The sequence below is a fragment of the Phoca vitulina genome, unplaced genomic scaffold (assembly GCF_004348235.1).
Source record: "Phoca vitulina isolate PV1807 unplaced genomic scaffold, GSC_HSeal_1.0 scaffold38, whole genome shotgun sequence".
In the NCBI taxonomy this organism is placed as follows: Eukaryota; Metazoa; Chordata; class Mammalia; order Carnivora; family Phocidae; genus Phoca; species Phoca vitulina.
This window is the reverse complement of record NW_022589741.1, coordinates 18,735,483-18,749,582: the sequence shown is the minus strand read 5'-3', so window position 1 is coordinate 18,749,582 and position 14,100 is coordinate 18,735,483. Positions and strand designations below refer to the sequence as shown.

The window sequence follows — 14,100 nt, the reverse complement described above, 5'->3', positions numbered from 1 at the left end:
ACATCGTCAGCACATGCATATAAACCTCAGGATGATGTTAGATATGCACATGTATTCTTGTACGGTATCAAAAAAGGCCTGAATTAAAAGAGACAGGACCACCTCTTTTTGAGTCAGGATTCCATCACTACTTAGTTGTACGGATGTGGGCATGTTGCAGAGTTTCAGTTTCCTTAAGGGCCAAGTGGACACAGTCGTTTACACCTGCCCCACAGGATGCCGGAGCAAATGAAGCAAGGGATGGCCAAGCCCTAAGCACGTGACTGGAGGCTCGGTGCATGCCAGGAAGTATGGCATGTGTTGGGGCAAATGCAAAGAATAATCATCCTCTGTGCTGCCTTTCTGGAGCCCATGGCCTGGTAAGTCCTTTTGAAAAGGATAAAGTGCTGCCCGAATTCAGAGATTATGATAAACTGCAATCGCCAGCATTGTTTTCACCTGTCTCCACGTGGGCACCATTCTCTGCTGCTCTGACTAGAAGCTCCAGTGGCAAGTGTCAGTGTCCCCTCTTTCCTCTATACGCCTGCCTCCCCCCACCCCAGGCTCCCAGTTCAAGAGTTCAGAGTCCACACTCTGTGGTGCCTCAGTACCTGGCATTGAAGGCCTGTCTTCAGGCTGCCACTACATTGCATGAAGAAGGTCCATTTCTCCTGGTGGCCCTTCAGCTCCTGGCTTCCGCTAGAGCCGAGAGGAAAACACCAGGAGGACAAATGCTCTGACATCCGATAGCTGCAGAGAGAGAACCAGCTTTGCACCAGCGTCTCCTGAGGTCTTGGAAAATGTCAGAGTACCAGATGCATCTGCATTGCGAGATGCCTACCCCCAAATGAAGTCCTCCTGTCAGTGGGAAGGAGTCCGCTCCCACATTCAGCCCTCAGCTGCACCCCCATTCCTCTCTCTCTCTGCAAAGCAGGGCAGAAGACATTACTTTCACAATTCCCGATTTCTACATTTTAGAACACAGACGAATTCTCTTCCAGGGATGTGCCCAAGTAACTTGTGTTTAAATAAACAGGGATCACTATGGCGTCGTTCCTTTCTTTACTGTCTCCCTCCCCTCTCTAGGATGCAAGCTCTCCTAGCCAGAAACTATGGTGTTCGCTATAGTTTCTGGTGTCTAGAACAGCACCTGCCACGTCACATGTGGTCAATAAATATTTGGTGGATTAACTGGCAGCGGGGGTGGGGGGTGGGGGAGAAGGTAGGAGGGAGGATGCACATATTCCGAAATCCTTCTCTCCTGCAAGAGGAACAACTGTAGCCCCAACCTGGAATCAGAAGGCCAGAAAAAGTGTGGTTACCATGGCAACCACAGCTCCAAAATTCAAAACACCCTTCAAAACTGCCACAGGTCTTTGGTGGGAAAAGGGTTAGTTACTCCTCTTTGCAGATGGTACCTGGGCTCTGGGTCGACCATTGCTTCTGACCTGTTCTCGCTTTCTGGAGCCTCGTTTTGGGAAAAGTCAACCACTTCCACCTACAGATGCCAAGTTAAACTCCCTGAATAGAGACCATCCTTAGAAGAACAGCAGTCTCGGGGCACCTGGGTGGCTCAGTTGGTTAAGCGACTGCCTTCGGCTCAGGTCATGATCCTGGAGTCCCGGGATCGATGCCCACATCGGGCTTCCTGCTCAGCAGGGAGTCTGCTTTTCCCTCTGACCCTCCCTCCTCTCATGCCCTCTCTCTCTCTCTCAAATAAATTTAAAAAAAAAAGAAGAAGAACAGCAGTCTCTGATCTCTGGGCACCGACAGTCTGATGGAAGACACAGACAGCACAAAGAAATAAAAACATGAAAGAAACCAACAGGCTCAAAGCAAACAAGCCATTACGTAATCATCCAGATTTACATAAATGGGATATGGGGGGGGTAATTATTCAGCTTCAAGAGGACTTCTTGCAGGGCGCCTGGGTGGCTCAGTCGTTAAGCGTCTGCCTTCGGCTCAGGTCACGATCCCAGGGTCCTGGGATCAAGCCTGGTATATTTATTGACCACATGTGACGTGGGCTCCCTGCTCCATGGGAAGCCTGCTTCTCCCTCTCCCACTCCCCCCACCCTTGTGTTCCCTCTTTCGCTGTGTCTCTCTCTGTCAAATAAATAAACAAATAAAATCTTTAAAAAAAAAAAAAAGAGGACATCTTGCTTTACAAAATGATTTACACTAGAATTCCATGAAAATCAAGTTTCTGTACAGTCTTTCATTCGATTATTTACTCCTTCCCTAAATACCTATGTACTGAGCTCCTACGATGTTCCACGCAAAGAGCTCAGCAAGCACTGAATAAAATAAATGCTGAATAAGATAAACTCTGCCCTCACAGCTTATGATCCTGTAAAGGATGCAATGTGACCAGATAATCGCAATTTAGGAACATAATCATAAACTAGGACATGTAATAAATACCAGAGTCTGGGGACGCCTGGGTGGCTCAGTCAATTAAGCATCTGCCTTTGGCTCAGGTCATGATCCCAGGGTCCTGGGATAGAGTCCTACGTTGGGATACCTGCTCAGCGGGGACCCTGCTTCTCCCTCTCCCTCTGTCTGCCACTCCCCCTGCTTGTGCTCTCTGGCAAATAAACAAAATCTTAAAATAAAATAAAATAAAAAATAAACACCAGAGTCTGGAAATACTTCCTGGAGGAAAGACCCAAAGGAGAAGAAAAGAAGGGCAGCGTGGCAAGGTGGGTCGGTGTTACCAAAGGGGAACTCCAGCTGAAGGAACAGTGTCTGTGGAGACCAGGAAACAAGAGAAAGCGCCCCACTCAAGGCACGGAGGGGCCACTATGGCTGGAGGCACGGGACTGGGAGCAGAAGCAGGAGGGGAGCAGAAGTGAGGTCGTGAAGACCACTCTGGCTGCAGCCAAGAATGAAAGGACAGGGCTTCACGGGAGACAGGGAGACCAGCGAGGAGGACACTTGAGGAACACACACGGAAGAGATAGTGGCCTGGAGAGGAGCAACGGTGATGGAGTCAGGAAGACGGGCTTGAAGAACACCCTCTCAGAGGAGGGAAGCCTCGTGAAGCTGACCGGTCCCCATCCCCAACGCAAGGAACTGAGGGAGAGGAACTGGGCTGGAAGGCAGAAGGGCCAGTTCAAGGACACCGACGCGGAGTTTTGAAGAACATCCCCATGAAACGTCCATTAGTTGCTCTTAGGTCTGAGCCTACGGCTCAGGAAAGAGAGGAGGTCTGAGGTATGTGAGAGTCATCACCACAGAGAAATAATTAAAGCCACTCAAGTGGATGAAACAAGTGTAGATTTAGGAGGAGGAGGCACAGAGGGCGGGCAAAGGGAAAAGGAGAGGGAAAAATAAGAAACCTGGAGTCAGAACCTTAAGCAGACAGACACTGAAGAGACAGACAAGAGCAGCCCATGAATTGTAAAAGCTCATTTTCAGCACCTATTGGTAGATAGGAAAAGCGACATCTCATAATTGATCAAAGAAGTAACCACTGTTCCAGCTTGTGCTAACCAGAGGAGCAAACTCAGAGGCCTCACAGACCACCAAAAAAATCTCACTTTTACTAACTAATAATAACATTAGCATAACTCTTCAGACGCGTCTACTTAAACTGTCTTACAAGAGGAAGAAGAAATGTGTACTCTCCACTTTACAGAGGAGAAAGACGCCCAGATGTGGAGAGATGGAGTCACCCGTCCAGGACCACACAGGGAGAAAATGAGCTGAACCCCAGCCAACAGCCCAGCTGCCTCAGATGCTCCCCCAGACTGGTGCTAGGACGTTGGTCCTCCGAAAGACCATCCACAGACGAGGCCTACGGGAGCTTCCTGAGTTTGCTGATGAAGACAGGGCTCCATTCCATGCAGAATGGGCTCCCCAGACACGGGGTGGGCTGAACGCCGAGTTGACGTGCAGGGTACCTGTAGTCCAGAGCCATCTCTGCTGCTGACCAACTTCACGGCCTTGGACTTCTGTTTGTTCCAAGCTGAAATGACCCCACAAATCCCAGCCACCACGAAGACTAGATTCTCCAGACAGTGGCAGAGCCAGAACTATAGGGACTAACAGGTGGCAGCTGAGTATAGACAAGTAAGACAACACTGTGGTGCCATTTAGGTCCTAGGACCCTCCTCCCCTGTCCCTTCCAGCCAACTTTTTCCTCAGACCTATTCTTTTTTTTTTAAATGCTGTAGTCTGACTTCCATATTCTCCTGAAATTATCTTTTTCATGTTGCTCTCCACACAGGCCAGGAGTTCCTCAATGGAAGGGCCGTTTGCGTCCAGCCCTGTATCCCAAGCACCAGCACAGCCCTGTAACTGTCCAAAAAATGTTTCAACTGTGAGAATCAGCTCTCCTGAGTTCTCTGATTTTTCAGCCCAATCTCTCTAACTACAAAGAAAAAGGATGTCAACTCACAGAAGCATTTAAGGAAGCAACCCAAGCATGGAGAAGGCATTTGAGAGAGAGGAATCTTTCGGGGTCCCTCAGAACTTTCCGAATGGGCGGGCTACTCTCTACTCTGGTCTTCCGACACGTGTGGCCGCCAATCCTCCCAATAAGTCCACAGGGCCCCACAGCACCTGTGACATCCAAGTAATCACTAGCACAAACCGAGGGCTTCCCTCAGGATCTGCAAGCCACAGCACACGTTACTACTAAGAATAAGTCTTTGAAGGAATGTTCTCAAAGGATGACCCATCTCTCGTCCTCACTGAAGACAAAACTAGAGAAAATGTGTTTGAACCTTACCACGGGGGATTTCAGTCAGATCTGAGGAAGAACTTTCTCAGTAGCGGGCCTTGAAACATCGAAAGAAGTAACCAAGAGAGGTGGTGCAATCCTCTTTTCTGAGGTCTTTTTAAAATTTTTTTATGAGGTCTTCACCTGTCAGGAAGATGTGGTTCATCACAAAGATAGAGAAAACACATGTTGCCACCCAGGCTAAGGGCAAACTGTTCCCTGGAAAAGCGCCACCCTGTTCAGAATAACCTTTATTACTGCTATTCCATCCAACCCTGAGAAGCAAACAAAAGGTCAGGAAGAGCTTGGAGTGTAATGACCCAGCTGGAAGGCAAACACTTGCTGGATCAGGGCAGATGGCTCTGCGGAGTCAGACTGGCACTAACACATAGGTTCGGTTATGGGAACCACAAGGATGAGGCTAAGTGGCATCTTTGTTGAGTGGGTTCTTCCCCGCACTTCGGAGAAGCATCTCATCCTCATGGCTCCTCCAAAAACAGTGCTGTAGAAATTCTTCCCCGCCCCCCCTTATTTCACAGATTCACCTGTCCTCCCCTGTCCTCAACGTAGGGACTTACATTCTACCCCACCTTCTACAGGGACAAAGTAACGGAAGAGCCGATGAAACAAAATGTCTATTGCTTAAAAAGGAAACCTGGATGATGGGGGCCTCAGTTGGCTGGGCGACTGCCTTCAGCTCAGGTCATGATCTCAGGGTCCTGGGATTGAGCCCCGCATCGGGCTCCCTGCTCAGCGGGAAGCCTGCTTCTCCCTCTCCCACTCCCCCTGCTCGTGTGCTCTATGTCAAACAAACAAATAAATAATATTTTTAAAATAAATAAAAAATTAAAAGGAAACCCGAATGAGAAAACATAGTGGGTGATAATACACCAAATATGTGAAATGATGAGCTTTATCTTTCTCTTCCCTACGACCCCAAATTTTACGTTAACTAGCTATTTTATTACACACACAGTATCTACTGGCTTTTGGGACGTAAGAATTTCTTTTAAGAAGCTGGAAGACCCTTGCAGAACCTCAAAAATGTGTCACCAAACCAACCGTCCACTCTTTCTGTATTTTCCTAATCGTTGAGTCAAATGGTGCAAGGGTTACCGTACTCCCCTTTCCCCCACCGGGCCTCCTGGGCAAATTCTTTTTCCATAGTTGTGAAAGAAAGGGGAAAAACCAAGTGGGTTGTTGGTTTTGGGTTTTTTTTCCTTTTTCTTTTTTTCCCCTCACTCAGCCCCCTCACTTCCTGACTGAATTTGCTAACCAAGAAGCAGCAAGACTAAAACCCTCTGGGGTCAGACCGAGTAGGTAAGAGGCAGCAGGCTGAGAAGACGCATTACCGCAGCGATGTGCTGACACCGGGAGATCTCACGAAGCACCAAGAAGCTCGGGAGAAGTGAGTTAGAAACCGGCCCAGACTTGAGGTCGGAGGCCAGGGTTCCCGGCCATAAGCCACATCTGCCACCGCGACGCGCCTATCGCCTTGTTTCCTTATCTCATCGACAAATCGGGGTTGAACCACCAGAATCTCAACACGGAGTGTGTCCGAAGGATGCAGAACAAAGGACTTCATACCATCAGACCAAAAAACAACGTATCGGGGCCTCCAGTGGAGGGGCAGCGGATTTCCTTATCCCTCCCCTCCTCCACCACTGATCTTAGCTGAGCCACGGCCACGTCTCGCTGATGATTCTGAACAGTATTATCTGAATTGAAAATCCAGACACATAGCGTCTGGAAAACAGAGGAGAATATTTGACACCAGGACTATTTTTAGAAGGTGGCACGTGGCTGCGCACAGCGGCAGGGGGCGGGGCGGTGAGGGGGGGGTGGAGCCAGTCACTGCCTGACATCTCTTTGTTGCAGCTCGAACCATCTCCGTCCTGCCCACGTTTGATTTTCAGTTTTGCATCCTGTATGGAAGCTTTGCCATCTGCTCTACGAGCAGGAAGATGCCTCAGGAGCCGAAATCACAGAACAAGAGCTGACAGACCCCCCCCCCAACCCCCACCCCCACGAGATGTGTAAAAGCTGTATCTTCCTTCATACCAGACACAACAGCCCCTTGGCGCATCACCACACCAATGCGGGCTACGGAGGCAAGAACCCAAGAGGGCAAAAGCTCCAGAAAAAGCCCTCGGGCTGTAGAAAGCTTCTGTACACACCGCAACCCAGCAACCGCCCTGGGCTCTCAGGCCAGCTTGGTTGGGTGTCTAAACACCTGCTCCAGGGCCCAGTGGCTCGCGCACGGAGGTCAGGAAATTCCCCACTGGCAGCTTAGCCATTCAGACGCCTTAATGGAAAATAGCGTTACCCTAGAAGCAATTATCAGTGACCAGCCTAGCAACTGGTGGATGGAGAGGACTCGTGAGAAACCTCACCGGGCAGAATCATCACCTGCTAATCTGCCCCAGGATCATCCGTGGCTCCTGCCTGATGCGTAACTGGCGCCCCCTGAGTGCGTAACCACCATGGAAACTCTTAAAATAACCAACTCCCACAGAGGAGCCTGGCCAGTGTGAATCAGTCCATGGGCCTCCACCTCGACCTCCTCAGTTTCCACAAACGGTTAGAATTTGGAAACCACATCTCCAGCCAAACGCTAGCCGAGCAGTTTTCCCAGGCCGGTCAGCAGGGGCCCCCCACGCAGCGGTGCTCGCCCACACGCCCTACAGCTTTCTCCCGGGAGCCCTTCCCATCCTGCTGACCTCATTCCTACCTTCTCTCACACCCTTCCCCGCCACATGTATGCTTTCTCAAACATGCAAGAGCCAACGATTTCCAGGCCCTGGAGAGATGGTACAGTGTCCTGCAGAGAGCTCAGGCTCTGAAACGGTTCAGATCTCACCCTTGCTTCTGTTTGACCAGGAGCGAGTTAATCTCTGAACTTCAGCCTTCTCAGCCGTTAACACCCACCTGGGGAGTTTCTCGTGAGGATTAAATGGGATTGTGTATTGAAGGCCCTCTGCCAAAACTTGGCACCAAGTAAAACGCAGTCCCCGGCCTCGAGGATTTATAGGTCGGGTAGAGGCTCTCACTAGTTTCACCTAATCCAGCACCGGTTACTTACTTAATCTGCTGACAGATCACAGGTCTCCTCTGCATTTGTTTTTGTTGTTTTGTGTTAAGAAAGAATGACAGTTCTCAGGCACCTGGGGGGCTCAGTCGTTAAGCGTCTGCCTTTGGCTCAGGTCATGATCTCAGGGTCCTGGGATCGAGCCCTGCATCGGGCTCCCTGCTCATGGGGAGTCTGCTTCTCCCTCTGCCCCTCCCCCTGCTTGTGTTCTCTCTCTCTCTAATAAAACCTTAAAAAAAAAAAAAAAAAAAAGAACGCCATTTCTCTCCCCCCACACTCCCTGTGCCTCTCATACACCGCAGGGTGTGCACAGAGGTGATGGGTAGAGTGTCTGGATGCACAACTCACCCTGCTCCCCTGGAAATGGAGCTGAAACCAGAAGCAAGACTCTCTCCGAAGGTCAGAGGAAAGGCTGAAGAATCAAGATAAATACACCAATGATACCATGACCTGCCAACCCACACACCAGCGAGGCTGGCACCACCAGATGGAGAGCCTGGCCCGCCAGGCTGGGCAGAATCAGTGAGAGGCGCCGCCTGAGGTCAGATGTGTGTTGCAGAGAGGAAACCTTGAGGCTCCAAGTTGAAAGGACTCTAAGCAGCCTGAGGATGTTACAGAAGAAGAGGGGACAGAACAGCCAAGGGGCCACGGTAGCCCAAATGATGACAATACTCGGGGGGGCGCCCTGGGGGGCAAAGAAGCAGAGATGTACTGCTGTGTCCTCTGGAAAGACAGCCTACAGGTAGTCATCCACACCTGCTCACTGGGCCCTTGTCAGCTTTCCCCTCTCCCTCCAGGGAATGAGGACAGTATGCCATCCTGCCAGACGAGGGTTCCGTCCAATTTCCGACTTCTCACCAGAATCCAGCAGGTCAGAGAGTTTTGAACAATCACCACAACCAGTTATGGCCAAGGAATTTAGGGAGACATGCAGGTACTAATTCCAAAAGCTTGCCCCATCAACTTCACTCTACCATTTTTGGGGGGAGGTTCAGAGGGCAACACGGCCAGCAAAAAAAAAAAAAAAAAAGTGCCGTCTTATGTTAAATGGTAGCTAACAATTCCCAGTCAGAGGGCTGGAAGAACAGTGCGAGGCTCGGGCCCCTAACTCACCACCCAGTTCACACAGAGCAGCAAGAATTAGCTGCCTCAAATACCACTCTGCACATCTCTCCCAGATTCTAGAACCTATAGCGGCTCCCCAATGGGCTGAATCCTCTTTGTATACAGAGCACACTGTCTGTGGGATCTCAATGCATCTTTGTTGACTGACTGATAAACTGAAATTCCGACTCTTCAGCATAAATCAAGTCGGTCAGCCCATGAGTTCACCACCCTATTTTCCACATCCCTCATCGAGGCCACTCTTGGTCATCCATTCCCATCTTCAAGCCAACACCCCCAAACTGCTTTCACCAACAAGCATCTGGTCTCTATTCAAAACTCTGCTCTCAGGGCGCCTGGGTGGCTCAGTGGGTTGAGTGGCCGACTCTTGATTTCAGGTCAGGTCATGGTCTCAGGGTCCTGGGATCGAGACCTGCTTCGCGCTCCATGCTCAGCGGGGAGTCTACTTGGGATTCTCTGTCTCCCTCTCCCTCTACCCCCCACCCCATGCTCTCTCTCTCTCTCTCAAATGAACACATAAATCTTCAAAACAAAACATAACAACAACCACAAAACCCTCTGCCCTCTAAAGTAGATGTGTGGCTGCCTAGGGCCGGGGAGAGGAATAGGAGCACTGAGGGTGATATATAAAGGGTACGGGTTTCCTTTTGGGGTCACGACAATGCTCTAAAATTGACTGTGATGAAGTTTGTGCATATTTGGGAACATACTAAAAACCACTGAATTGTATACTTTAAAAATGAGTGAATGGTATGGTACGTAAATTATATCTCAATAAAGCTGTCACGGGGAAAAAAACCTCAGCTCTGAACTCATCTCCTCCAGGAAATTCTCCCTGACTTATGAATAAAGATAATTTCATTCCCAACAGTAGAGAAAAAAAAGAATCATTCTTCCACTCATTTTTAATTTATTCACCAACAAAACACTATTTTTTTTAAAAGATTTTATTTATTTATTTGACAGAGAGAGACACAGCGAGAGAGGGAACACAAGCAGGGGGAGTGGGAGAGGGAGAAGCAGGCCTCCTGCTGAGCAGGGAGTCTGATGCGGGGTTTGATCCCAGGACCCTGAGATCATGACCTGAGCCGAAGGCAGACGCTTAACGACTGAGCCACCCAGGTGCCCCAACAAACACATATTGATCACAATAAAAGGCCAAGTACAGTGCTAGACAGTGAGGATACGAAGATGAACCAGACAAAACTGGATGTGGATTATTTCACTACTGAACCCGAAGGTCCTTGGTTCCCCAAACCACGCTGACTTGACCCTTTCTCCACTTCTTTCTTCCTAGGGTTAAAGGATGGGAAAAAAGGGATCTCCTGATCCTCTTTCTGTGTTTAACTTGTGCAGCTAAAATCCACAGCCCCTTGCCTTCCACTGCAGCCTGAAAGGTGCTTTTCTTGCCTGTGGAGAGGTAGATTCCGGAGGGGCAATGTGAAGAGGATGGATATCACGCAGGGCCTGGTGTGCTAATCCCCCCTGGCTAAACCAGGCCAGAGCAGAGCAATTTTCCAATCCCATCAGGTGTGAGGAGTCCCAGGTGCTGCTTCAGGACACTTGAGTGTGTAAGCTCATACTCTCAAGCGTACATCCACTCCACGCAAGATACTCACAGAATACTGACAATAATCCTTCACCCTGACACAGCACTTTCATGTGTAGGAAACATTTTCACGAGTATTACTCCTGAGACACATTTCCACCTCCACAGATGGAGAAGGTGAGACACACAGAGAGGTGAACGAAGTGGGGTATCCAAGGTCCCACACCTACTAAATGACAGAACTGAAATTTAAACTGAAATCTCCTGGGGGTGCCTGGGTGGCTCAATCGGTTAAGAGTCTGCCTCCGGCTCCGGTCATGATCCCAGGGTCCTGGGATGGAGCCCCCGCATCGGGGGGTCCCTGCTCAGTGGGGAGCCTGCTTCTCTCTCTCCCAGACCCTCTTCCCCACTCATGCTCTCTCACTCTCTCTCTTAGATAAAATCTTTAAAAATTAAAAAAATAATAATAATAAACCGAAATCTCCTGGCTTCAAGTCCAATATTCTTTTTGCTCTACTGTCCTCAAAAGCCAACTCTTTCTCAGGGTAGCTTGCTGGGCATCCACAAGCTTCTACTCACTTGATTGCTTCTTTTCTCTCCAAGGAGCCTTCCATTTCTAAGACCTACACATGAAGGGGTTTTGTCTTTGCCAAGATCCAGAGAGATTCCAACAGGAGACAGTGTAACAGTGGTTAAGAGTAGAGATCTGAGTCAGACCAATTTAGGTTTGAATTCAGTCTGCCTTTATTCTACACATACACGTATATTCTTCTAATCCAGCAAGCCATCATTTAAAAGACCTGCCTTCATCTACACCTACAAGGTGAAAATCCTGCCTGATTTTAAGAATACTGAAGATTCCACGGCACATTTAGACAACTCTCAAAACCAAGAAAGCCTTCCTTAATTCCAACCAAATCCACCTCCATCCTCACCCAATGCAAGACTCTTTTCCCCATATTTTGTCCTCCACATGCATGGCAAATCCCAAAACCAAAATGGGGTCTCTATTAGGGTCTCTCACATTTGAGGGGAGGGTCTCTATTAGGGTCTCTCACATTTGAGGGGAAAGCTGACAAACTGTGATGAACTATTTTCATTCAAGATTAGCTCCTGGCTGGCTCAGGTGGTAGAGTGGGGTTCTGACTTCAAGCCCCACATTGGGCATAGAGATTACTTTAAAAAAAAAAAAAAAAAAAAAAGGAGGAGGAGGAAGAAGAAGAACATTAGTCCCCACCAAGCTTGCCCCTCTTCCCTCTACTCTGTGGAAAAGGCAGCAGGATGAGGTACCAGACAGAAAGAATTGTTATTCTCAGGTCCACAAAAAGCTCTTTAAGGATAACCATTTCCAGTCCACAGAAAAGAGATCCTGGAAAGCTTAGCATAACCCCACTGATTCTTCAGTGTCCCCTCAAAGACACAAGGTTCTCCCTACTTCTTTCTTCTTCTAAAGTTTATTATTATTATTATTATTTATTTATTTATTTTTAGTAATGCTCAAACCCATGACCCCGAAGAGATCAAGAGCAGCAGGCTCTTCCAAATGAGCTAGCCTGGTGCCACCACCCTGCTTCTTTTGCCTTTGTCCATATTGTTCCCCTTTCTTGATCTCATGCCCCTGACCTCATACTTCTCCTGCTGTTTGCTACCACCCGTCTGTATTTGTCACGGTTTGAGCCTCTCCCTTCCAGAAATCTTTGTCTTCCCATGGTTCCACCTCCTCCATAGGAGTGAAACTTACATGCCTTAATTGCTTGTACAAGTCTCCGCCCACTCTCCTTCTCAAAGTTGGCATCCCCTCTTCTACCCAGCCCTTCCTCCTCTCCGCCCAGGACTCCATCAACATTAGCTGGTACCAGACTGAGTTCAGGAGAACATTCAATAAATACTTGTTGAACTGAAGTGAATGAAACTGAACAGCCTGGGAGGAGGAGTCCTGGCCAGTCCTTCAGATGTCTTACACCAGGCAACAAACCTCTGTTAAGAGACAGGACCCTAGCGTCTAAAAGTAAATGAGCAGAGTCCATGGTATCAAAGAGTCAGTGAGGATCCCTCTCCCCGCCAACCAGGCGGTGGGCTTGGCTCCAACACACCTAGCCAAGGCTCTATGGAGCTGCCCTATGGTTTTCTACACTGAGCGATAGGACAAAGCGAACTTCTCCCATTACTCAGATGCCACACTAACCCGGGCAAAAAAGTAGCCGGCACAAACCAGAGTAGGGCAGAGCAGTTCTAGACGTCAGAAGACTCTTGTAGTAGGAAATGTGAATCACTCAACATGCAAACTCCAGCACGTCCTCTACACATGTGGGCTAGGAAAAGCAAGCTGGTGTGGCCAAAATAACATAAAAATTGAAATGGAATTCAGCAATATGAGCCTAAGTGGAGGCGCCCCTTAACCTCTCTCACCTTCTGTTACCTCCATGTCTTAAGTGGAAATAACGGCAGTACCTAACTCAAGAGTTTTCGCGATACGGGGTGCTCACTGTAATGACCTGCACATGATAAGGACTCAACAGATATTAGCTGCCATGGTTTTATTATGCATTTTGCTATGAGGATGGAATGAGATGGAATGCGGCGGGAAGCCCTACGCAGGTGTGTGACACAGGAGAAAGTCGCAGGCCCCCCGGCCCCGGCTTGGGGAAGAGGGCGACACGCGTGGAAGCCGAAGTACCCCCGGCCCTCGAGCGGGGCGCAGAGGTGCCCGAAGCCCACTCTGGCGAGGGCCCCCTCCTCCCCCCCCGCTTTCCTTCACGAGGTCTCGGCCAGGACGCCCCCGGGGAGGGCAGGAGAAGGGAAAGGGAAGCCGGCAGGGGGGCTGCGCAGGGACGTACCTGCTTTCACTGCACTCCTTCCGCTCCCTCACCCTGAGCCACTTGCGGAGGAGGAAGCGCTTTCGGCGCGGAGAAGCGCTGGGTGTGGAGCAGTTGGACCACGGGGTGTCCTCGTCGCTGGAAGGCGTGATCTCGATGGACGGCAGCTGCAGGAACTCCTTGCCCGGGGCCAGGACGCCGGGCAGGTCCCGGGTCAGCCCGGCCTCCAGGCTCTGCTCCTGCACGTTCTTCATGCGGCGCATCTTGAAGCGCCGGCGTCGGAGCGTGGGGGTCGACGAGCTGGACCAGAGCGGGCTGCCCTCGGGCGCGCCCTGGGGCTCGGGCACCTGCAGGGCGGGCGGCGGCAGGTTCTCCAGCATGTTGGCCGCCGGCATGGGGGCCCGTGGCGGCCGCGCTCCCTCGGCGCCCTCCGCCAACCGCCTCGCTCCCCACCCCTGGCCGCGGCGCGCTCGGCCCGCTCTCGTTGGGAAACGCTTGCCGCTCGAGCGGCGCGGAGGGCAAGTTCCTCTCCCAGAGCGCCGCGAGGCGGGCGCGCGCGAGGCCGCCGGGGCCGAACTTTCCGGTGCGCGCTCCCCACGGCCGTCGGCGCCGGTCCGCCCCGCCCGCCGCCCGCCGCCGCCCGGCCGCCCTCCTGGGGCTCCCGCGGCGCGCCCGCTTGTTTTTCTTCCGCGCTCTCCCGGCCTGCTTGCGTCTTCGCCTTAGCGGGACTCGGCGGCGCGGGGCCCCAGGGGGCGGCTCGGCAAACTCTCAGCGGCTCGCGATCGGCCGACCGGGCTGGGGAGCCGGCGTGGCGCTG

At 50.8% G+C, this 14,100-nt stretch overlaps 1 protein-coding gene across 5 annotated transcripts in view; it reads right to left on the bottom strand.

Moving 5' to 3' along the window:
- The window catches only part of GRAMD1B (GRAM domain containing 1B), a 166,232-nt gene extending 152,374 nt beyond the window's left edge, over positions 1 to 13,858 (bottom strand). For 4 of the 5 annotated variants that reach the window (XM_032427960.1, XM_032427962.1, XM_032427961.1 and 1 more), the window contains exon 1: positions 13,305 to 13,693. In XM_032427960.1, coding sequence (XP_032283851.1) covers positions 13,305 to 13,678 — 374 coding nt within the window. In that variant the 5' untranslated portion in view covers positions 13,679 to 13,693. Of the gene's footprint in view, positions 1 to 13,304 lie in introns of all 5 variants that reach the window. The other variant, XM_032427970.1, reaches the window with a different exon arrangement.
- Between the last annotated feature and the right edge of the window lie 242 nt (positions 13,859 to 14,100).